General features: G+C 35.5%; 1 protein-coding gene across 5 annotated transcripts in view; it reads left to right on the top strand.

Moving 5' to 3' along the window:
* ERBIN (erbb2 interacting protein) overlaps positions 1–26,140 on the top strand; it is a 144,523-nt gene that overhangs the window by 95,997 nt on the left and 22,386 nt on the right. For 4 of the 5 annotated variants that reach the window (XM_023195762.2, XM_023195759.2, XM_023195763.2 and 1 more), the window contains exons 12-20: positions 44–173; positions 499–614; positions 2,473–2,542; positions 13,026–13,125; positions 17,918–18,039; positions 18,985–19,158; positions 21,120–21,305; positions 23,388–23,502; positions 25,169–25,352. In XM_023195762.2, the coding sequence (XP_023051530.1) occupies positions 44–173; positions 499–614; positions 2,473–2,542; positions 13,026–13,125; positions 17,918–18,039; positions 18,985–19,158; positions 21,120–21,305; positions 23,388–23,502; positions 25,169–25,352 (1,197 nt within the window). The remainder of the gene's footprint in view (positions 1–43; positions 174–498; positions 615–2,472; positions 2,543–13,025; positions 13,126–17,917; positions 18,040–18,984; positions 19,159–21,119; positions 21,306–23,387; positions 23,503–25,168; positions 25,353–26,140) is intronic. The other variant, XM_023195761.2, reaches the window with a different exon arrangement.

The raw sequence follows: 26,140 nt of genomic DNA, 5'->3' as shown, positions 1-26,140 counted from the left end.
GAAACCTTTAAAAAATAATATATATTTCTTTTTTAAATTAAAGGTTAATATCAGTAGAAGAACTGGATTGTAGTTTCAATGAAGTTGAAGCTTTGCCTTCATCTATTGGGCAGCTTACTAACATAAGAACTTTTGCTGCTGATCATAATTACTTACAACAGTTGCCCCCAGAGGTAATGTATTTTGGATTTATTTAGATTTTTGTCTTTTCATTTTTTTCTAATTATCTTCATTATAGCTATTTAGTGTGGCTTCATTTATTTTCTTTCTAAAATAGTTTATCAAGTTATTTATTTTCTGAATAATAATTAGCTATGTTAATTTTGAAGAGGTTCCTAAATGCTTTCTTATGTACATAAAAGTTAATAATTAGAAAGTCTAATCGTTATTTCTTTTATAAATGTGGAGTATTTTTCATAACTTTCAAAATGATGTTTTTATGTGTTGATCAACCTGTAGGCCAAATTTTTTGATCCTCAGTTTATATTTCTCTTTCAGATTGGAAGCTGGAAAAATGTAACTGTGCTGTTTCTCCATTCCAATAAACTTGAGACACTTCCAGAGGAAATGGGTGATATGCAAAAATTAAAAGTCATTAATTTAAGTGACAATAGGTTTGTGATACTATATTCATCAGTTGGCTTATAGGAGACGTTGGTTAGATGAAATTAAGTTTCATATGATATATAATAGAATAGCTAGTGCTTGTTTCTCTTTAAATATACATAGTTTAAGTCCTCAGTGTTATTGATAGGCTCTTGGAAAGTGTGACTTTCAGTGAAACAACATATAATGAAATCACTTCTTTCGTTCATCAGTGTTTTAAGAAAATGACATTATTTGAGGACCTGCCATACACAGTTTTGCCAAAAGCTGTGGTTTCCAAGAACTTATCAGTAACATTAAATGAGGTCTTAAGTGTGTATTTTTGTTTTTTCTTTATACAAGGAGTGGTCTAATTTTTCTGATGTTAATTTATCATACGGTGGTTGTTACTGTTCATTTTAGGTTGACTTAGCTATATATTCCTTATTCTCTCCTTACAGTTACCTTTTATTCCTAAAGTCACATCTTCACCTTAATATTGCTATTTAACAAAACAACTTTGGAATGTATCTAGTCTGTTGCTAATATTTTTCTGGGCAGAAATCTGGTTTCAGCAAAGCCAAGATGCAGAGCAAATTGATCACTAGGGTTGTAAATTGGAACAATGTTTAAGTTAAAAACAGAATTTCCATACTTTTTCCTGAGGTAAACATACTAATGATGATTCAACTGCATTTGTAGAGTGTTTTCACTTTTTACTTTCATAGTGTCTTGTGAAGTCTTCAAAACAGCTCTATGAAATAGTATAATAGTATTCCCATTTTATGTAGGAGGGTTTTAAGACTCAGATTTAAGATGACTCACATAGCTTATAAGGTAGAGCTTTAATTTAAACTCAATTTTCTGACTAATTATGATATTCTAACTTCTGTTTTATTTAAAAGAACCACTGCTTTCTTAAGTCAGTGTTTCACCCTTTAATTCCTACAGCTCACAGTAGGTTGTGCAAATTACCTTGAAAGAAAGGCATGGAAGACTAGTTAGGCCTAAGATAGCAAGGCTGAAGTAGATAATTCCCTCTTAAATAGGATATTTTCGTTTAGTATTCTAATGAGTATTTATATTTGACCTTCTTATTTGTGGGTTCTGCAAGTGTGGATTCAAACAACTTCAGATCAAAAATATTTGGAAGAAAATTGTGTCAGTACTGAACGTGTACCAACATTCCCATTGTTATTCCCTAAACAGTATGGTATACCAACTGTTTACATAGCATTTGTATTCTAATAGGTATTATAAGTACTCTAGAAATGATTTAAAATATATGGGGGGGATGTACATAGGTTATATGCAAATACTATACAATTTTATATAAGGGATTGAGCATCTGCAGATTTTGGTGTCTGAGGGAGATCCTGGAACCAATCTTCCACAGATACTGAGGAATGACTGTACTTTGTTTTTACTCATTATCATCTTAGGATAGTCTTCTAGATTATATAAGTGCTGACTCACAAATAGAGAGCAGTGCAGTTTTTATATCAAACTATCACTAAGAGTGCTTCCTATAACAGTTTGTTCTGAGTACAAATAAACCAAAGCAATTTTAGGAGACATTCCTTAATGTGTTCTTTTCTCTAAGGCAGGGACAATTAACCGTTATTTTTTAAGGTTATTCTGTTATCCATTTTCTTGCCAGGTGAATTGATTCAATTGAAGAATTAATATTTTTGAAACTAATTCTTATAAAACTAGATATGTTGTCTTATGTTCTGTACAAACAATTATATTGGACTTTTCTAGATTTGTTTCTCCTATTTTTGTGTGCAACTATATAGCATTTTTTCAGAAAACCTTTGAGCCCTCATTCATTTTAAATCTTCTCAAATTTTAAAGTTTAATTTTTATTTGTATTTTTTCCTACAGATTAAAGAATTTGCCCTTTAGCTTTACAAAGCTACAGCAATTGACAGCTATGTGGCTCTCAGATAATCAGGTGGGCATTCTGATTTTATAAGTTAATAGAGTTCCTTTTTGTGTTACATAATTTTGCACTGTGATTTACATAGGGTCATTTAAGAGCAGCTATACAGTGTACATGTGTAAATGTATCTTTTATATAAGAAAAATCTCAAAATATTTAGAAGGACATAACTTTTTATAAAATAGGTATCGATTTATAAGTAATGAATTCTGTTGGACTTGCCTAATTTCTCCTAAATCTGTGAAAATATTGAGAGATTAGGAAGTCAGACTCAAACTGTGATTTTAATAGCATTATCTCATACACTTGTCATGTTTTATAGTGAGAACACTTAAAGTCTACTTGGCAATTTCAAGACTATAACAGTGTTATTAACTGTAGTCACCACGTTGTACAGTAGAGCTCTTGAACTTGTTCCTCCTAAGTTGACTTTTGTATCCTTTGACCAATATATCCCAATCCATGCTCCAGCCCACCCCTGCCAGCTCCAAAACCCACCATTTTACTCTTAGTTTCTTTCAGTTTATCTTTTTTAGATTCCTCATATAAGTGAAAATGTGTGACATTTATCTTCTTGTTCCTGCTTATTTCACTTAACATAATGTCCTCTAGGTTCATCCATGTTGTTGCAAGTGACAGGATTTCCTGAATAGTATTCCATTGTGATTGTATGTGTATTTGTGTACACACACTACATTTTCTTTATTCATTCATCCATTCATGGGCCCTTAGGCTGATTTGCTATTGTGAATTCTGCTGCAGTGAACATGGGAGTGCAGACATCTCTTCAACATACTGATTTTATTTCTTTTGAATGTATATCCAGTAGTGAGATTGCTGGATTATATGATAGTTTGATTTTTAATATTTTGAGGAACCTCCATAATATATTCCCACCAACAGTGTGTAAGGATTCCTTGTAAGTTGTTATAACAAAATAGAATATACAATTTACTGATCTTCTTAATTAAAAAATTAATGCTTGTTATTTGATGTTGAGCAGTACTTTATAATAATTTATTTAAAGCTTTATTTTCCCAGTGTTGGATACACTGGTCTCATATGATACTTATGAACTCCGCAGCCAAATTTTCTTGGGAAACTATATTGTATTCTAATTCTGGATTATATTAATAGCCTTGAGGTGTTAATACAGTAAAGAAACCTACAAGGATTCTTCATACTTTTTAACTGGGTATCCTTCTCTGTTCTGTTCTGTCTTGTTCTGTGCTGTATTTCTCTTTTTTTTTTTTTTTTTTGAGACAGAGTCTCTCTCTGCTGCCAGGCTGGAGTGCAGTGGCGTGATCTCAGCTCACTGCACCCTCCACCTCCCAGGTTCAAGCAATTCTCCTGCCTCAGCCTCCTGAGTAGCTGGGACTACAGGCATGTGCCACCACTCCCAGCTAATTTTTGTATATTTAGTAGAGACGGGGTTTCACCATGTTGGCCAGGATGGTCTCGATCTCTTGACCTCATGATCCGCCTGCCTCAGCCTCCCAAAAGTGCTGGGATTATAGGCTTGAGCCACCACACCCTGCCTTGGGGACTCGTTTCTTACCTAGCGGTTACTATTATCCCAAAAGCCTTAAATTTATGTTAATCCATGGTTATGAATAAGACTATATTATTTACCTGCTTTGCAAATTTAGAGAGAATATTAAAATGATGATACATTGCCTTTATTAGAGGTTTTTGTTTTTTTGACAGAGTCTTGCTCTGTCACTCAGGCTGGAGTGCAGTGGCATGATGTTGGCTCACTGCAACCTCTGTTCCCCGGGCTCAAGCAGTTCTCCTGCCTCAGCCTCCAGAGTAGCTGGGATTACAGGCCTGTGCCACCATGCCTGGCTAATTTTTGTGTTTTTTTAGTAGAGATGGGGTTTCCCCATGTTGGCCAGGCTGGTCTCAAACTCCTGACCTCAGGTAATCCGCCCGCCTTGGCCTCCCAAAGTGCTGGGATTACAGGTGTGAGCCACCATGCCTGGCCTTATTGGAGCTTTTTAACACAGGCAATTACTGTATCTATTATATGTGGAACTGATTTCTCTTAATTGAATAGTATATGTTTAAATTTGATTTGAAATTTTGCGACTAGATTCAGAAAACATTTGCTGGACCCCATCTTATGCCATTTACTAACTTCACAATGAATGAGAGGTACCTCCTGATCTTGAGGAACTCTTGCACTAATTCTATTAGTAGAGTAGCACTTTTTTTTTTTTTTTTTTTTTTTTTTTGAGGCAAGGTCTTGCTCTGTCATCTAGGCTGGAGTACACTGGTATAATTAAGATTCAGTGGAATCTTCAACTCCTGGGGTCAAGCAGTCCTCCCGCCTCAGCATCCCAAGTAGCTGGGACCACAGGTGCAGATCACCATGCCCAGCTAAATTTTTTTTTTTTTTTAAACGTTTTTAGTAGTGACAAGAAATCATGATATTGCCCAGACTGGTCTCGAACTCCTGGACTCAAGCCATCCCCCTGCCTCAGCCTTCCACAGTGCTGGGACTACAGGTGTTAACCACCATGGCTGGCCTGCAGTAGCACTTTTGTGGATAAATTAATGCCAGCAAATTATACCAGATGATTCATTTTAATGAAATTAACCAAGTATCTGCTACAGTTTCTTCATATTGACAGTGTTCTTTCATTCTATTTACACTTCTCCAATTGATTTAAAACAAAAATTATATGTAGGAGTCTTTGTTCTTCAAAATTTGACAGAATATTGAGTAAAACAAATCAGGTATGGCTAGAAAATTTCCCTTACCCTTACCATATGAAGCAGTAATTTTGCTGTGAAAGAATGACATGTAGAGGAGAAGGTATACAGAGGTTTGGTTGTGAATTATAAAAATAAACTGTTCTGTTATTTAATGGTTATGAAAATAAATTGCTGTGGTATGTAGAACAGTACATGCAGTAATATAATTTTCATGAGTTGCTGAAGGCATGAGCAGAACAATTATTTATTAATTCCTTCATCCATTTTGTGATTCTCAAGAACCATTTATTGAACAACTGCTTTGTGCCAGGCAGTTTAAGACGGGAAGAAGAATATTTAGAAAGTTACTTTAATACATTGTGGTTAAGAGACTTAATAGGACTAAGCTTTAGGATCAGAGATGGGGAAGATAACTGAGGGATATAAAGACAAATTTCTGAAGAGGAGGAAATGCCTGCAATGCCTGAATTATCTCTCAAAAGAGGAATGGGGCTGGGTATGGTGATTCACACCTCTAATCCCAGAGCTTTGGGAGGCTGAGGTGGGAGAATCTTTTGAAGCCAGGAGTTTGAGACCAACCTGGACAACATAGCAACACCCCATCTCTGCAAAAAAATTAAAACATTAGCCAGGTGGGGTAGCACATGCCTGTAAAAGTCCAAGCTACTCAGGAGGCTGAGGCTGGAGGATCCTTTGAGCCCAGGAGTTCAAGGTTATAGTGAGCTGTGAGCCTGCCACTGTACTCCAGCATGGGCAACAGAGCAAGATTCTATCTGTAAGATAAAGTTTTTTTAAATAAAAAAGAAGAATAGGATTTTGTGTCTATTTTTTCCCCCTTAAGATTGGATTTTCACGTGTTGCCGAGTCTGATCTCAAACTTCCAGGCTCAAGTGATCTTCCCACCCCAGCCTTCTGAGTATCTGGGATTATAGACCTGCACCACCATGACCAACTAGGTGTAGGATTTAAAGAAAAAAAAGAGAACAGTGTTCTGGTTTGGAAGAATATCATGAGTATAAGCATTTAGGTGCAAAGCAGCGTAGTATATTCCATAACTCTACAAGCAGGTCATTGTGACAAGAGTATAACAGTGAGAAGGAAAAGGTAGAAAACGAGGCTACAAAGGCAGATAGAGATCAGTTGGTGGAGGATCTTTTTTTTTTTTTTTTTTTTTTTTGAGACGGAGTCTGGCTCTGTCGCCCAGGCTGAAGTGCAGTGGCCGGATCTCAGCTCACTGCAAGCTCCGCCTTCCGGGTTTATGCCATTCTCCTGCCTCAGCCTCCCGAGTAGCTGGGACTACAGGCGCCTGCCACCTCGCCCGGCTAGTTTTTTGTATTTTTTAGTAGAGACGGGGTTTCACCGAGTTAGCCCAGATGGTCTCGGTCTCCTGACCTCGTGATCCGCCCGTCTCAGCCTCCCAAAGTGCTGGGATTACAGGCTTAAGCCACCGCGCCCGGCTGGTGGAAGATCTTGTATGCCATGCAGAGAAACTTGTATTATATCTCCAGGATGGCAAATAAGATTTTTTAAAATCTTGTGCTCTTATCAATTATGAGTGGCTTCCTGAAAAATTGTGTTGCAGATTCTGACTTAAATTCAAGCTAGTGGAAAATTGCTGTGATTTGGGTGGCTGTGTAATTTATTGTCCCTAATAGGATACTTTTGAGGGAGTGAAAGGGGCTCCATCGATAATTACATGAGAACAGCATGTGTAAATTGTGTCTGTCTCAGGCAAAATGGACATTCGATCATTCTAGTCATGATCAATTATTCATATCTGCCATCAGTATAAAAGGAAGAAGTGATTTTTATGATACATACAGGATAATACGGGAACCAGTGTAATGTTGAACAGGCAAATAGTCTGATCTTATTGATATTTTAGAAAGGCCTTTTTGGCTGCATGGTGGAAGATGGATTCATCAGGGGTTAGTGCCAAGCATGAAGGCAGGGGAGAGACTGAGTTGGAGGACATTGTCATACTCTAGGCAACAGAATATGTTGCCTTGAACTAAAGTAATGAAACAGAGCTGAGGGAAGAGCAGGTATTTTTGAGGAATAATTTAAAAGGTTGCATCAATAGAGCATGAAGAATGCATGTATGTGAAAAGAGAGTAAAAGCAAAGATGAGGGTCAGAGATTTGGCTTCAGTGACTAGGTGGATAATGCTGCCACAACCGGGAAAACTAACCACAAATGAAGAAATATGTTTATGGGAAGGTGTTAAGTTCTAGTTAAACTTGTTGACTTAGAAGTACCTTTGGTATATCCAAGTAGCTATGTATAGAACACGCTGGTGACCATAAACTTCCTGACTTCATTTTCTTCTGTATGGTTTCTGTGCTCTTGGTTTCTCTATTTAAAAATTTCTAACCTTCAGAAATTTCTCAAAATTGCTCCTGAAGTCTTCATTTTCTTTTTCCAGTACTATTATAGGTTTATTCTTTGTGTTTATTTGTAAAAATGTATTCACTTTATTTAAAAAGATTTGTGGCACAAGAAGAAATACACATTGGTGTTCAGCTTATACTCTTAATTAACTTTTTCTAGGGAATTGTTTCATAGCTTTTGTTGTTTCTCAAAAGGAATTATATAAAATTATATTAAAAAACTTTTAAAATGTTAGTGATGGATGAATCCTGAGGAACACCAGCACTTGAATGGCAGTAGACTAAGAGACTTAAAGAGAGTAGCCATAGAAGTAGAAGGAGAACTGAATGATGATGGTCTCAATTAAGAGTGAAGAGACTGGCCTGAAGAAAGAAATGGTTAATAAGATAAATGCTGTTGAGAAGTCAGTTGAGATTAAATCAGAAAAATATCCATTATATGTGGCAACTAGCTAAAGTAATTATAGAGGTATATGTCAAAACCCAGATTGAGGGAGTTTAAGGAATAAATAGATGATGAAATGGAATCACATAATGTTGATTACTCTTTAAGAAGGTTGGATGAGAAGAAAATGGAATGGAACGTAAAGAAATTGATAGCTAGCAGCAGGAAAAGCGCAGGGATCCTTTAATATTGGAGAGCATGTTTACAGGTTGTTGGAAAGAAGCTGTGTGACGAGTAAGATTAAGAATATGAGGGCCAAGTGCGGTGGCTCGTGCCTGTAATTCCAATACTTTGGGAGGCCGAGGCGGGTGGATCATCTCAGGTGGATCACCTGAGATCAGGAGTTCAAGACCAGCCTGACCAATACGGTGAAACCCCATCTCTACTAAAAATGCAAAAATTAGCTGGACATGGTGGCATGCGCCTGTAGTCTCAGCTACTCAGGAGGCTGAGACAGGAAAATTGATTGAACCTGGGAGGTGGACGTTGCAGTGAGCCGATATCACTCCACTGTACTCCACACTCCAGGCTGGGTGACAGAGCAAGACTCTGTCTTAAAAAAAAAAAAAAAAAGAGAAGCAGTTGGATAATGGGTAGAAAATGATAGAAAAGCTATGACAGGAATTCTGAACCTGTTGGAGGGAGTTGGGTATGACGTTTGTGAAAGGGAGGAGAGGAAATAGTGTACGTTATAATACTCTTAGAATGTAGCATTTTCCATACTCATAGCTGTCCTTTTTTTTTTTTTTTTCTTTTTTTTTTTTTTTTGAGACAGTGTCTCACTCTGTCTCCCAGGCTGGGGTGCAGTGGCTCCATCTTGGCTCACTGCAACTTCTCCTCCCAGGTCCAGGCAATTCTCCTGCCTCAGCCTCTTGAGTAATTGGGACTACAGGCCTACCACCACACCTAGCTTTTTGTGTTTTTAGTAGAGACGGGGTTTCACCATGTTGGCCAGGCTGTTCTCAAACTCCTGATTTCACGTGATCCATCCACCTCGGCCTCCCAAAGTACTGAGATTACAGGCTTGAGCCACCCCGCACAACCTCGTAGCTGTTCTTGAATCCTTGTTTTTTTTTTTTTTTTTAGGGAAGATATTTTCAGAGTACAATTTAGGAAACATAGAAGGATTTTCAGGTAGCATGTAGAGCCTGGTTGAAGTATTATTAGTATCAGTACACAAATATGAGTACAAATTAATAATCACTCCCCACGTTTGTGGTGATACTAATTTGTTCAGCAATGTAATATAGAGAAAGCATACAACTGGAAGGATTTTGGGCCATAGTTTTGCCAAGACAGGTGCAAGAAAAGAATAATGCAGCGAGGAGGTCTTGGTTTGTGGCAAGAAAGTGGTTTAAGATATAGTGTGGTACAAAAGGGGAGTCAAAGACGAAGTAAATAGTGGGAAGCATGTTAAAAGGTCAGGGTATTAGTAGTCTTGCTGAGGGTGATCAGCAAGTACTGTGAGAGCAGTGAAGTGGGAGGGCTGCATGTTGTCTGTGTTACCATACTCTGCTGGTTGTTCTTTTGCCTGACTGCTCCTCAGTCTCCTTTTCAGATATATTTGTTCTGCCTGTGCCTTACATGTTTGTGCTTCTCATGGTTACCCTAGGCTCTGCTTTAATTTCTCCATACTTTCTCTTGAAATTGCTATCTGTATCCTCATTATTCCTAACAATATCTTCAGCCCAGTTCTTGTGCCAGAGCTTCACATTCATATAGCTCAATTCCTGCTTAACATTGCCACCTAAATGTCTCAAATTCAACAAGCCCAAAATTGAGTATACCATCTTCTGCCCCAAATATATTTCCCACACCCCCCAGCTTCTTTAGCTTGGTAAATAATACTTGATGGAGGCAGAGGCCTGGAAATACAACCCTTAACTACTGTTTTTCCCTGTACTTCAGTCCAGTTCATAGACAAGCCCTATTGAATCTTAAACATCTTCAAGTGTTTGTGTATTTTGCTTTATCCCTACTGCCACTCCCTTAAATACTGTTCACCATCATCTTTCACTTAAGACTTGCACTGTCCAGTACCATAGCCACTAGTGTCAGGGGACTGGTCCAAACTGAGATTTGGTGTGAGTGTAAGATACACACTGGTGTCTGTAGCCTTAGTATGAACAGAGAATATATATTGTCACGTTCGTAATTTTTTTGATTGTATGTTAAAATGATATTTTGAATATGTAAAGTTAAATGCATTATCAACATTTCATGTTTTTTTGCCATTTTAAAATATGTGGCTACTAAAGGATTCTAAAGTGATCAGACTGGGCATGGTGGCTCACACCTGTAATCCTAGCACTTTGAGAAGTCAAGGCAGGAGGCTTACTTGAGGCCAGGCGTTTGAGACCTGCCTGGGTGACATAACAAGACCCCATCTCTTAAAAGATATATATATATAGCAAGTCATGGTGGCACGTACCTGTAGTACCAGCTGCTTGGAAGGCTGAGGCAGGAAGATTGCTTGAGCCCAGAAGTTCTAGGTTACAATGAGCTATGATCATGCCACTGCACTCCAGCCTGGGTGACAGAGCAAGATTCTCTTCAAAAAAAAAAAGGAAAAGAAAAAGAAAATTATAAATAATCTGTGGTTCTCATTTTTGTCTTATCTTACAGTTCTTTCGAACAGTGCTGACAGTTTTGAGCTAACTTCCTAATAGGTCTCTGCCTCCAGTGTTGCTCCCAGTTCCAATCCCTTATTACCCATTCTGAACTACATTGTAATTTGAGTGATTCTTTAATCTGATCCCAGCACTAACATACTTAAAAACCTTTTCATTGTTTCTTTTTTCTTTATATCATATGCCTCAAGAGCCTGCTCGTCTTGTGGCTTTGTCTCTACCCCGTACACATTCATTCTCATTTCTCCAAATAAGTTCTGCTTTCTTGGAACATTCTTTCTTCTCTTTCTTACCTGGCTTCTTACCATCTTATCCTCACCTTAGACTTTCTTTCAGGAATGCTTTGCTAATCATTCAAGATAATGGGAAGTGAATTTCTCCTATATGTTCTCCCTGCATACTGTACGCTGTCTACCCTGTAATTACACTTGAAATTACAATTGCAGTTGCCCATTTTGTTACCTGTATTCTTCCTCTCATAAACTCTACAAAGTCAGTAAAGATAACATGCTTTGCTCACCACTCTGTACACAGGGCCTGTCATAGTGCTTTGCAATATAAAAGGCTCTTAGTAAATATTCATTGAATGAGTCATTTTTATATTTCAGAGAAGAATATTTACAGGTGATATTTTAGGAATTGTGGCATAAGAATAGAATATCTGAAATGAAATCGGATTAAAGATCTCTGAAGTTGGGTGTTCAGGGAACTGAGAGGCCAGATACACTGTTCTCAGTTCCTTTTTCTGTCTCTGTGCCTCATAAATAACAGGTGACTAGTTTTCTTATTACATCTTTGTTGACATGTAATTCATGTACCATACAATGAACCCCTTTTAAAGGATACAATTCAGTGATTTTTAGTATAGTCACAGAGTTACGCAACAATTAAAACAGTTTTAAAAGATTTTCAGGGCAATGAGTTTTTAAAAGCCTTCCAGATAATTTTTACATGCTCATCTAAGGGGACTTATTTTTTTCTTCTCACACATTGTTCATCTGCTGAGAAGCCAAAAGTATAGAAATGTCATCTGTGTTTTGTATATGTTGAATTACCCATGACTTTGGAAAAGTTTGGTGTAAAAGAGCCAAGGATAGATGAGTACCATCAAGAAGCCAGTAGATAATAGGACAGGAGATTGACTATGGAAGGTACGGGTTATATGCCTCAAAGGAACAGGAATTTAAATCTGAGGATAGAGGAGGAATGATGTCACAGCATTGTAAGTGCTACCCTCACCTCCTGACTTGGGGCGGATGAGGCAGGAGAGAATAAATTAACACCTATATTTGAGGCCTGAGGGAAGCACTGTCTTTGGGAAGGGAGTAGAGCTACCCTTTCCATTATCTGAGGGTCAAGGAAATTGTTCAGGAATTTGAAATGTAGGGCAGTTTTTGTTTGCTGAGGAACAGAGGGGAATGTTTGAAAGGGAGTAAGATTACAGGATGGAATTAACTAGCTTTAAGGTTTTCACAGGAGTAGGTGCAAAGAATTAAGTAATAGGGTGGCATGTGAGAGGAGAATTGCATAGTTCTCTGTCCATCTGGAGTCAGCCAAGGCTTTTATTGGTAGGATTTTAGGTGAATAGCAAAAAGAACTAATTATATTAAAAAATAGATGGATAACATTTGTTAACTAGTTAGGGAAAAAATCATAAGAAAAAAGAAGGTCCAAATTTCCTGGGGGGCTCCACCACTGAGTGACTTACTGGTGTCATTACTGTAGATGGGATACACGAGTACACGAGAGGAAGAAAGAGAAGCTTTTTTTCATCATTCTCTTTTCATCATTGTTTTCATGATGAAAACAATGATTTTCATGAAGAGAATCATCATTCTCTTTTCATCAATGATGAATTGTTTTCATCATTCTCTTTTCAGCTGCTAACTAGAATAAACATTTAGATAACCAGACTAACCCTTCCAAGTAATTTTTTCCAAAAGCATCTTAGTGAAGGGGAATACTAGAGAGGGCAAAATAATACACAATGGAAAGGCTTATTTTATAACTTTATTAAATATATCACTGTGTTAATAAGTAACGGACTATGGGTAAACTTAGTGTATGAAATCTTTTAAAACTTGATATTTCAGTAACTTGATTTACTTTATACTAAAAACTAAATTTTATTTGTTGGATTTTAATGTGGTTTCAAATCAATGCCTAAAGTATTATTGTATATAGTTAGATTTGTTTGTAACCTACACATTGATATTTTATAGAAAAAGTGGTGTGTACTTATGCAGAGGAATTGCTAAATATGTATTTGCTTTAGGGTTATTGAAAATTAAGCATTTATTTTCCTTCTCTAGTCCAAACCACTGATACCTCTTCAAAAAGAAACTGATTCAGAGACCCAGAAAATGGTGCTTACCAACTACATGTTCCCTCAACAGCCAAGGACTGAGGATGGTAGGAATTTCATAATCTGTTTTCTTGTTAAAAACACATACTAATTTAAAAGGTGTGAAGTGAACTTTAAGTCTCAAAGACTTTTACTAGTTTGATGGGACTTTAGAGAATTGACCAAAAAAGTTCATTTGAAAATAATGGAAAAATAGGGCACGATTTCAGGAGTTGAATTTAGAGGTATAAGTGTAGCATATGCTTCCTTAAATGATTCCTTTAAATTAAACCACAGTGTTAAAATTGGTAACTTAAAAACATTTAGCTGTATGCTAGGAATAAATGTTAAGTGTTATGTAATAAGAATTATTAAACCAGGACATATTTTCTTCACTTGTGAACTTAATATTACACTTGGATCTACACACTGGATCAGCATAATCTGTTGAACTCTGACTATAAATGCTACTCTTAAATTCTTTTATTTTGCCCGACAAGGGGGAATATACCTTTTACTACTGGGCACAGATGTTTTTTATAGATTATGGTATGACAACCTTTTAGACTAATGAGCAAATTGTTTCTAGTATATGTTGTACTCTCTGCTTGTGTGTGTGTGTGTGTGTGTGTTTATTATATTACACTTAAAGTAACTGTAATTTTTATGTATCTTCTTTCTGACACCAGTGAAAATACCTGTCGTTTGAAATTATTTATAAGTTAATTCTTAATACATAGAAACACTGAAGAAAAAATGTAAATCAGTCATGTCAATCATCAGTCTTAATTTATAAACTATACCACAGGCAAGTTGAATAGGTTATTGAACTTCAGTTTCCTTATCTTGAAATGATGATAATAGTTCTTTTGGAGCACAGCCACATTCGTTCACTATAAAACACTCTGGAACCAAGCATTTCAGATAAGGGATACTTATGCTAATATTCTGTCCTCTCATGTAAAATAACAATTATCTAGTATATTGCATAGCCGATTATAACATTATTTAGAGGATGCTCACCCTTACTTCCTATTTTCCAGAAATCATCTTCAGAGACAAAGAAAAGTAGGAAATTGAGATATAAGTTTTAGTGAATAAGACAAAAAAACTTAGCTATTGATGCATTCGAGTATTTGTTGTAATTCCCTACATGGCACTGCTTACAGCATAAGCAGAGTTTGCATGTCTATTTTTAACTTAATTTCTAATTCATAAAATTATTGTTCACATAAAACAATAATCACTGTTGACAGCTTATTACTAAGTATACTATATTTTGTTATGGAAACATACTTCCATGTTTTATTGTATTGCTAAATTTGGAGATTATGGGTGAATTTAAATACATGGAAGAGAGGTTGTTTGTTAACCTATTCTCAAAGCTTTAACTATAGAACCTCCAGTGAATGAAGCTCTCTATGTTATTTATCTCACAAATCTTCTAATTGGAGTAGAAAGCTGAACAGGTTGTGCTACATATAAATACAAGTCATCAGATTATACCCATGAAGTAATAACTTACCAAAGCAAGTCTTTTATTGCTTCTGGCAGAGAGCAAGAAATAGTTATCCTATAGAAGGTAAAGAGTTAGCACTAGTTCTGGAATACAAGTTAAATAAGTTTTTATTCCATTTCAGTAATTCAAAGCTAAACCTGCTATAGCAATGTAAAAATAATAGCCAATTTGAGTCAGACACGATGCTAAGCACTTTATATATCCATAACTGCTCATCTTTACAGTCTTCCAAAATAGATGCTGTTATCATTAGTTGCCTCTCCCAAAGCTTAAAATATTTATCTGACCCTTTATAGAAAAAGTTTACTCATTCTGCCTCTAAACTGTCAGAATCATAGGTATATTCTTGCCTTGATTTCTTCTCATACTGGTTTCTACTTTAATGATTCAGATCTACCTTGCCTTCTTTTACTATTCTAACATTGTAATTTATTCCCTTCCTGTTTAATTTGAAAAGAGATCACAATTCGGGTAAAACATTCTTCTGATAGGAAGAATAGAAGTAGCAAAATCTTGCCACTACTAATTTTTGATTTTGAGATTTGTTTGAAGAGTTTCTAATAGAAAAGTTTGAAATACAATATCAATTATGATATTCTGGGTCCTCTTAGAGTTCATTTGTCACCTAAAGTGTCTCATAGATATTATACACAGAGTACTAAACAAGGTGAATGAATTTCCTTTCAACTGTAAGAAAGGCTTTTGTCTTTATCCTAGTGCCTCCAAGAAATAGATGAGTCAAAAAATATTACGTATTTGGGTTTGGGTTTTATACCAATTTGAGAGAAGTAGACACTGTTCGCAATTAATTCTGTTTTTCATCCCACCTTTGTGACAGGTATTGTGCTAGAGCTAAGTAAAAGCAAAAATTCTTGCCTTCAAGATTCTGAAGGTGGGATGATTTAAAAAAAGAAGAAGGAAAAAAGAAAGATTCTAAAGGTAGATAGTGATGAACAAATGTGCAAGAGTAGGGTAAGATCTTGGGCCTAGGTAGAGGAATCAGTCTTAATCAGAGAGAAAGGGAAGTATGCCTTCCTATAACAATACATTTGTAGCTAAGAAAGCAGGATATTAGTGGAAATACGAGTCTGAGGGTTTTTATTGCATTTCTTTTTACAATGAAGTGGAAGTTGCCTCTGGAAGTTGGGGTAAGGGCATTTCAGGGAAGTCGTAGTGATTAATGTATAATAAAATCCAAGCTTAATAGAGAAGGAAGTAAAACCTAGAGTGATTTTACAAGGAGCAAAAGAAAGGTAGTTAAGGAACTGAAAGTTTACCAGCGATAATAAAGAATTGAGTGATTTGGAAGAACAGGCGTCGTGGTCAAAAAGGTGGAAAAGTCCTGAGTATGACTGTGGTTGTGAATCATTTAGCTGATGTGCATAGGGACATTGGGATTGAGGACATCAAGGAATTATAAAGTTGTAGTGTTGAGGTGTTGGGCTTATCATCCCACATTGACATCATTCAGGATATTAGCAGGTCTTAGGTGGAGAGAAAAATCTGTAGCCAAAATACTAGAGTCCTCAGTAAGTCTATACCTGGGTGATCAGTTTAAGTAGCCTCTAGAATCGATAGAAAATGATATTATCTGATGTCCTGAATCTTCAAAGATGTGAGATTTATACAAAAGAGTACAAAGTGTGAGTGACTAGAATTTGACAAGAATGAGAAGCATGGTAAAAGTTAGCTTACCTTGGGCTTCTGAATAAGTTCTGGTGTAAAATTGCTTTAGACATAATCTAACACTAATTGGAATCTCTGGGCCAAGCTGGTGATTGAAATTACAAGGGAGAGGGAATTATATGAGTTAAAAAATAAACTTTGTTGGAAACTGCTGGGCTGTCTTTGCCTTTCCAATGATACCACAAAAGTATGTCAATAGGAATTTGAATCACATTCCACATTTGTTTTGAACAAAAATACATTACTTCATTGAGTATGTGTTAAGCAATTAAAAAAAGCAATTATGGGGGGAGGGGGGAGGGATTGCATTGGGAGTTATACCTGATATAAATGACGAATTGATGGGTGCTGACGAGTTGATGGGTGCAGCACACCAACATGGCACAAGTATACATATGTAACAAACCTGCACATTATGCACATGTACCCTAGAACTTAAAGTATAATAATAATAAAAAAAAAAGTTATTAAAATAAAAAAAAAGCAATTATAAGGAAAAAAAATCTTGGATGGAGTAATGAAAACAAAGAAAAGGCTAAATTAAAGAATTTCATTCCCATTGGTAAGAGTTGGTTTCATGACATCCTTAGTTTGGATATGAGATTTTAAAAGGTTAAGCAAGCCCCAAATAAAGGCTTAATAAAAATGATAATTAGAAGTTTTTATATTATGTTATTTTTGTGGAAATATTCTAATTGATCATATTTGGGTATTCCAGGAGTTTCTGGGGTTCTTTAAAGCTCATTTTGGGTACTTGTAATCTCTGTTTTGAGTAGGGGATAGTCATTTTCTTTTAATGGGCAAAAAAATTGTGATTTTATTTTGTATTGCACAACTTCTATGGAATGATATATAATAGCTGAATGAATTAATATTTAAGCCTTATGTATTTTTTAGATGCCTAATAATAACAAAAAACTGAGAGTTGTTAAATCTTTGCTTTTGATGTTACAGGTTGAGTATCTCTTATCCAAAATGCTTGAGACCAGAAGTGTTTCAGGTTTTGATTTTTTTTTGACTTTGGAATCTTTGCAGAATTCATATCAGTTGAACCTCCTTAACCCAAAATTCAAACTGTGCCAAAATCCAAACCTTTTGGAGTGCTGACACAATGCTCAAAGGAAATACTCATTAGAGTTTTTTGCATTTTGGATTTTTTGGATTAGGGATGTTCACCCTATATACCTGATAGAATATATAAGTGTTGGGTTTACCTTAAAATTTCCATTTTTTTACATTTTGATATAGAAAATATATTGTAAGAGCTTTACTTAGTGTATAATCCATGTTATGTATAATGTTTAATACAGTGTTGAAATTGCATTTCTACCATAGCACCTTTTGGAGCACTGCCCAAAACCATATATCTGTGGTGTTTTCATTGGTAGATTCTCTTCAGGAACCCTTCTGGTAAAAAAACAAGATGAATCAGCTTCAGGGAAGAAAGGATATGTGATTGACATTGTAAAGAAATCTTACATTGACATTATCAAGAATCAGCCTATGCATTAGGATTTCTAATTTCTTGCATTGACTATTCTTAACTATTTTAGACTTATTTTAATGAACATAACTCATACAGAAATTAGGAGCAAGTGATAGTTTTCCATAATTACATAAAATATAGTAAGTTTTTGTTTCTTACTTTTCTCTAGTTATGTTTATATCAGATAATGAAAGTTTTAACCCTTCATTGTGGGAGGAACAGAGGAAACAGCGGGCTCAAGTTGCATTTGAATGTGATGAAGACAAAGATGAAAGGGAGGCACCTCCCAGGGTGAGTCTGTTCTTTATTCTTTAAAATTTGAAACACGTCTGCTGATATTTAAGTTGGTACTATATATACTATGATGTTTGGGGATATAAAAAAGTATTGGATTTATTCCTTGTCCTCAAGGCACTTGAAGTGTTACTGATTCCAAATATTTGAGACATGAAAGAATTTGGGAACAATATAAAACTATGTGATTTAAAACTAAATTTCATAGTATATATAACTATAAGAGGAAAACGTTATTATAGGCTAGAGAAATGAACTAACACTGTATTTCAAATTAGTGCCCTTTATGTTTAACTTCAGTTTAGCTGACTTCCCCCCCCACCATATTTGTAATGATGATTTTCTCCCCTTTCCCTTTCTTTAATGATTTATTTTTATACATCTTAGAGATAAAGAACTCTTTGTTATGGACATTTTGTTTCTTTATGGAATTGAAAACATATCACAGTGATAGGAGTAGTAAATACATATTTTTGAGTTACTTATGAATGTAATTATTTGCCCCTTATACAAACTTAGCTGAATCTTAGAAAATGATAGGCTGACCTTGGAAAAATATGACTCTTGGTATGTGAGACACAAATACACGAATATCTGAATTTTATATATACGTAGATGAATATCTAGCCGAAAAATGTGTATCTGTTTCAAAGCTAAGTGGCACAATTTTTGGCAATATTCATACTGTATATCTCTAAATGGAAATATTTGAGTCTGATGTAACTTTTAAAACATTGAAATTTACTGTGAAGTCTTACTATTTTGTTATAAAACCATATTTTTATTAAGCCTAAAATGCCTTCAAAGTCTATCATCTATCTTCACAGTTATCCCTATGAGCTTGATATCTAATGTAATTCAGATGGATTATAGGTTAAATTTTGTTTGAGATTGACATTAGAAATATTTGTACTTCATATTTCATTTATTTTATTTCTGTAGGAGGGAAATTTAAAAAGATATCCAACACCATATCCAGATGAGCTTAAGAATATGGTCAAAACGGTTCAAACCATTGTACACAGATTAAAAGATGAAGAGACCAATGAAGACTCTGGAAGAGATTTGAAACCACATGAAGACCAACAAGATACAAATAAAGATGTGGGTGTGAAGGTTAGAAAATTCAAAAGGATTAACCAAAGCCTATTTCAAGTTCTTATTTTTAAATGGCAGTTGATATAGTGACCCTTTTCACGTACTCTAAATGCTCAGTTATGTACCACAGAATGATATTTCAGTCAACATGCTCACGTACATACAATGGTGTTCCTATAAGAGTATAAGGGGCCGGACGCAGTGGCTCACGCCTGTAATCCCAGCACTTTGGGATGCCAAGGCAGGCAGATCACTTGAGGTCAGGAGTTTGAGACCAGCCTGGCCAACATGGTGAAACCCCATCTCAACTAAAAGTACAAAAATTAGCTGGGTGTGGTGGTGGGCATCTGTAATCCCAGCTACTTGGGAGGCTGAGGCAGGAGAATTGCTTGAACCCAGGAGGCAGGGGTTGCGGTGAGCTGAGATCGCACGCACCACTGTGCTCCAGCCTGGGTGACAGAGCGACACTCTGTCTCAAAAACAAAAAATAAGAATATAAGGGAGATGGCTGGCCATGGTGGCTCACCCCTGTAATCCCAACACGTTGGGAGACTTGAGGTGGGATGGTCGCTTACACCCAGGAGTTTGAGACCAGCCTGATGAACATGGTGAGACTGTTTCTACAGAAAGGTAAAAAAAAAAAAATTAGCTGTGCTTGGTGATGTGTGCCTGTTGTCCTAGCTATTTGGGAGGCTTAGGCAGGAGGATCACTGGAGGCCAGGAGTTCAAGACCAGCGTGGACAACATAGCAAGACAACCTGTCTCTACAAAAAATTTAAAAATTAACTGGGCATGGTCGCATGTTCCTTAGTCCTAGCTACTTGGGAGACTTGAGGTGAGAGGATCCCTTGAGCCTAGGAATTCAAGGCTGCAGTGAGCTATGATCATGCCACAGCACTCCAGCATGGGTGACAGAGCGAGACACTGTCTCAAAAAAAGAATGGAGCTGAAACACTCCTATTGCCTAATGACATCATAACACAACTTTTCTATATTCAGATATGTTTGCATACACACATACTTTCTATTGTGTTAGAATTGCCTGTAGTGTTCAGTACAGTAACATGTTATACAGGTTTGTAGCCTCGGGGCCATAGGCTATATAACGTATAACCTATTTGTGTAGTAAGCTATACCATCTAGGTTTGTGTAAGTACACTCTATGATGTTCACAGAGTAAAAAAATCACCTAACGAATTTCTCCGAACATACCACTGTTGTAAAGTGCCACATGACTGCACTTGCCAGTTTAAGATTTTGTTCTCAGCTACCTGAACTAGGAAACTGTAATAATCAGTGAAGTCCATAATTACTATCATTACCACTCTCTGGCTATAGAATGTCCAATTGGCAATGTAGCGTCAGCGTAACCTTTAAAAAAATCATTGTCTGAACAAAGAACATAATGAATGCCAGAAAAATTATTATTATGGAAATTTTTCCCCCAGTAATATTGATCCATTTTACCCCATTCTCATTTTAAATGTAATTGCAATGACAGACAGTTGGCATTCATTTCCTTGGGATGTTTCAGAAACTTTCACAAATCCCTAAATGGTATATTCCTTTAGGACTTTGCCACGCACACATTATTGTATCACAGAAACAAAAGTTTTACATGTCATTAGAGTTACCATTCAGTTCACAAGGAGCAGAAAACAATTTTAACCATCCGGAGTTGAGTATGCTGAGCTAAGTGACTCAGTTGTCCACACTTAAAAGCCTTGCAGTTTCTAAGAGGAAAGTAACCTTGGCTCACTTTTAAATTTTAATGTGGCTCATGGATCTTTGAGGGCCATGTGATCCTAAAATGAGCATTTTATCTGTGAGTGTCACAGGTTTCTATGTTTAAAGTTTTCGTGTTTGAGATTAGTCCCAGAATTGGAAGTTGGTAAATTGCTTACAAATTTTTATCTGAACTTTTAAAATACATATAAAACTCAAAAGAATATGAGCTCTTTTTATTTTCTTTTACTTAGACCTCAGAAAGTACTACTACAGTAAAAAGCAAAGTTGATGAAAGAGAAAAATATATGATAGGAAACTCTATACAGAAGATCAATGAACCTGAAGCTGAGATTAGTCCTGGGAGTTTACCAGTGACTGCAAATATGAAAGCCTCTGAGAACTTGAAGCATATTGTTAACCATGATGATGTTTTTGAGGTATGATTTTATGATTATTCTGGAGCAATCATAAGAACTTTCAATTTAATATTTTATTATTGCTAAAGACCTGATATTAATTGTAGAAAATGTTAATGCATTCATCATTGAGAAATTTCATATCTGCAAAAATATCACTCATTTGTCACTTTAAACTTACAAATTATTATGCCCTTTGTATTCAGATGTTTATGCGAATTAGATTATGGGTAGTCTAGGCTACTGTAAAATACATAATTGCTTTTATTTCTGTAGCTTAAAAATGAAAAGACTACTATAAGCATACCCAGTTATTTAACTTATTTATGCATTTATCCTTGAATGTGAAAGGTTTTTTAGTTGAATGTCTGAGATAGTTTTAGATGTGGAGTTTCTTCTAGTGGATCAATAAAAGCTGGAGCTTTTTTTTTTTTAACAGCTTTATGTGAGATACAACTCACATACCATATAAATCACTCATTTAAAGTATTCAATTCAGTGGCTTTTAGTATATTTACCAAATTGTGCAGCCATTACTACAATCACTTTTAGAACATGTTTCTCACCCCAGAAAGAAATCCCCTACTCCTTACCTGTTACTCCTCACCCTTTATCCCCTTCAGCGCTAGGCAACCAAAAATCTACTTTATATGCCTCTATAAATTTGCCTATTCTTGACATTTCATTTAAGTGGAATCACACAATATATGGTCTTTTGTGCCTGGTTTGTTTCACTCAGCATAATGTGTTTATCTATGTTATAGCATATATCAACACAGCATCCATTTTTATGACTGAATAATATTACATTGTGTATATCCACCCTTTGCTTAACCATTCTTCAATTAATGGACGTTTGAATTATTTCCACTTCTTGGCTGTAATGAGTAAGTCTGCAGTGAATTTTTGTGTACAGGTTTTTGTGTGGATATATATTTTCATGAATAAAAAATGATTCCACCATTTTATATTCCCTTCATACGCTGCTAATGGTAATGTAAAATGGTGAAGCTGTAACTTTTTAATATGAATATCTGAAGTGTTTCTGATTTATAGCTGCATTGTTCACTGCAGTGTATACTAGCTACAAGTGGCTATTTAAGTTAATACGTCTTCATCCCTAAAATTTCAAAGTGCATTCAAGCACACCATCTCTTTTCCTGGTTATCCGTGAGCTGTCATTTACAACAGGAATAATTTTTTTTTTTTTTAAAAGGATGGTTAATATCATTCAATACACTATGGTATGTACTGAAGCTAATGTAACATAGGCTGTGAAAAAATTATTAGGTTTGTTACAGTGAACTTATGACTCATTTAGTGTAATTTTTATGTGTAAGGCACTGTGTTTGGAGGTAAGGTGGCAGAATGGATAAGTGGATATAGGGATTTAAATGAATGCAAACACATATAATTAAGGATACACTGTGCTAAGTGTGTTAAAAAAGTACTAAGTGTTACAAAAATTTAGAAGGAAGATTTATGGCTGCCTTAAGGAGAAGGGGGCATTTCACCTGTGTTTTGGAAGATTTTAATTCACAGATACAGGAGAACGGAATGAAAGGGGAAGGAATTATGAGAGCAAAAGAATGGCATTTGGAACATATGGAAAATAACATTTTATGTTACTGAATGAGTCAGAGGCAATATTATGAAATAAGATCGGTAGAGTAGATAGGACCCTGATTACAGGGCTTTGAAAAGCCAAGCTAAGAAGTCTGGACTTAATGTTCTGTTGTCTTGAGGAGCCACTAAAGGTTTTTAGTAGAGTGTTACTCTAATTCATAGAGCTATATTTGGTTGACAGTTATTATAGTTGTGAGAATATTATAGGAGATGCAGCACGTGAATATCTCAGTATAAAAAAGGGAATAGAGGGAGCAGTATCCTAATGTTTGATTAGGATAATGATGCCATGAAAAGGGTAGAGGTGCAAATTGTACAAACAGGCTTGGAAGGACTGGTTGTGTTTTATTGCAGTATCTTGAAAAGGTTTAATATGTGTTTATAATATTTGTTTTCCCTTTAAATTCTTATGACTTAATATTTATTTATTTGAAGAAACAAAAATTTAATTTTTTTCCCCTCCCCGCTTTTTACTAGGAATCTGAAGAACTTTCTTCTGATGAAGAGATGAAAATGGCGGAGATGCGACCACCATTAATTGAAACCTCTATTAACCAGCCAAAAGTTGTAGCACTTAGTAATAACAAAAAAGGTTAGATGTTGAAGGAAAGTACTAAGAGTAGAAATTGCCTCAATAAATTTATAAATTTTTTTGGAATAAATTTCATTCAATATTACGTTATTTGAAACATTTTAGAAACAAATTTTTAGGCATGGCTTTCTGAAAGGTTCTCTTTCCTTCTCTCTCGTTTTTAGCGAAAGGCCTTGATAGTCTTTTCTTTCTCCTCATGCAAATTTACTTATAAAGGATGAACTTTACCGACGCATAAGCCTGGATTGTAATTTCATATCTGCCAATTATCTGCTGTGTGATCCTTGAGTTAATTTTATCCATGTGTACATATCTGATTTGACATACAATGAGGCTAATGAACAATTTTGCAACAAATAGGCTAGATAATTTATCTTTCAGCACAGTACCTTATTTTTATTCATTCTATCACAAAACATTTTTTACACGCTGTCCAACCTCTGCCAGCCATTCTTTCATATAAGGCAATCTTAGACTCTTAGAGATCTTGAAGGGTATCTATCCCTTCCCTCACCCCTCCCCTCCAGCACCTGAGTATCTTTACATCATCATCCTCAAATGTTTACCCATTTGTCTTCATGGCATCAATGATACTTATTATCAAGGTGGCCCTTGGATAGCTTGGGTTTATAATACTTGTAGTAGTGATACCTAGAATTTGTTGAGCACTAATTGCTTAGGTACTACGCTTAATATTTTACGTGTTATTATCTAATTGTCACAATAGCCCCCATGATGAGGAGGAAGTGGAGTGTATCTAAGAGAGAACCTAACAACCATCTATTTTAATGGTTAAGAGCTCAAAACCTAAATACACTGAGATCAGACTTAGAGTCCCACTTGCTGCTGTTAACTGTGAATACAATCCGGACTACTTGAGCTGTGCTCCTAAGATCTCAGAACATCAAAGATATCCTTAATTCATATAATCTTCTATGGATATGTCTTTATACACTATTTCCATGATTTGGCTAGAATTGAGTTAGTTAAAAAAACAACCTTTTTAGCACCACTTTGAAAAAATACTACTTTTTATACTACCCATTATGGAATATGAACGCTTGTCTGTTTCTGTTCATATAATTGCTACACACACAACCACCTCACATATTGAGAGTTTACCATTCATAAACAAGTCTATGAAACGTTTTAAAAACATTAAGGAAGAGCTGACCTTTGAAAATTCCTTGATTTGTTTGGTAATTATATGTTTGTAGATTGACTGAATTGCTTGTTTTTATTAGAGTGGATGGGGGAAAAATTCCATATATATAGGAAACAATTTCTTGCCCAGATAAGTTCGGAAAGGTTGTAAACTATATTTTCATTATCAGTTTTTCCAATTGTAAATGGGTGAAAAGTATATTCACTGAAATTAACTGACCTTAGAAAGCAGTACTTAATAATATCACCTTGTCAGTAACTAAATCAAATTCTTAGTAACCCCAACATTGGTTACTTTTTAAAAAATTATATCACCATCTAAAAATTATTTAGTCTTTGTATTAGGACTGTATTTTTGGGGTGCTTCCGATTTTCTTATCAATATAATTTATTACCTCATATATAGAACCAGGACGGTATAACTGCCATTTGTCATCACTGAAAAACATTTCACACAATTCTTGGGGAATTTATCATTGATATTAAATTTGTTTTGTTTCAGATGATACAAAGGAAACAGATTCTTTATCAGATGAAGTTACACACAATAGCAATCAGAATAACAGCAATTGTTCTTCTCCATCTCGGATGTCTGATTCAGTTTCTCTTAATACTGATAGTAGTCAAGACACCTCACTCTGCTCTCCAGTGAAACAAACTCATATTGATACTAATTCCAAAATAAGGTGTGTGAACATCTTTTACAGTTTTTCATTTATACAATAAGTAGAAGTAGTAAGGCAGATAACGAATACATAAACATATAGGGTTTAATAAATAAATACTATAGAAGTGGTTCCAGTAATATATTTTCTTTCCCCATTTCTATTGCTGATTTTCTATTTAGTTTTTATACATTACCATCTTAAATTAGATTTTCAAATGGGGAAGAATAGACTAGATTCTCCATATCCTGGTTAAAAAGTTGAATATTTATATATTTTTAGATATGGCGACATAAACAGCGTATTTGAGGTAATATAAATTGAAAGGAGTATTTTTATAGTTAGAGATGCAGAATCATTTTGGGGGCTGCCATTAAAGGATTCATTCAAATACTCTTGACTGGTGGTGTATATTTGGCTTAGGCTTAATTTTGTAGGACACACTCACTGAGAGAGATAAATGTTAATTTGTATAGCCTGGAATTTAGCTGAAGTCTAAAACACATTTTATTATTTAGGCTCTTGAGAAATTGGTTGTCTATAATGTTGGCGGTGGGTTTGAAAAGAAAAAAGGAAATTTGGTTATCAGAGTAAGGCCCTGCCATTCTACCATAGTGTTATTCTATCAGCTAAACTCTGTTTGTTAGAAAGATGGGCTGGACGTGGTGGCTTAAACCTGTGCACTTTGGGAGGCTAAAGCAGGTGGATAGCTTGAGCCCAGGAGTTCAAGACCAGCCTGGGCAACATGGTGAAACCCATCTCTACCCAAAAAAGTAGAAAAGTTGGCCATGTGTGGTGGCATGTGCCTG

This window comes from Piliocolobus tephrosceles, chromosome 4, assembly GCF_002776525.5.
Source record: "Piliocolobus tephrosceles isolate RC106 chromosome 4, ASM277652v3, whole genome shotgun sequence".
Classification (NCBI taxonomy): Eukaryota; Metazoa; Chordata; class Mammalia; order Primates; family Cercopithecidae; genus Piliocolobus; species Piliocolobus tephrosceles.
The sequence above is the reverse complement of the archived record's forward strand: the minus strand, read 5'-3'. Positions and strand labels throughout refer to the sequence as shown.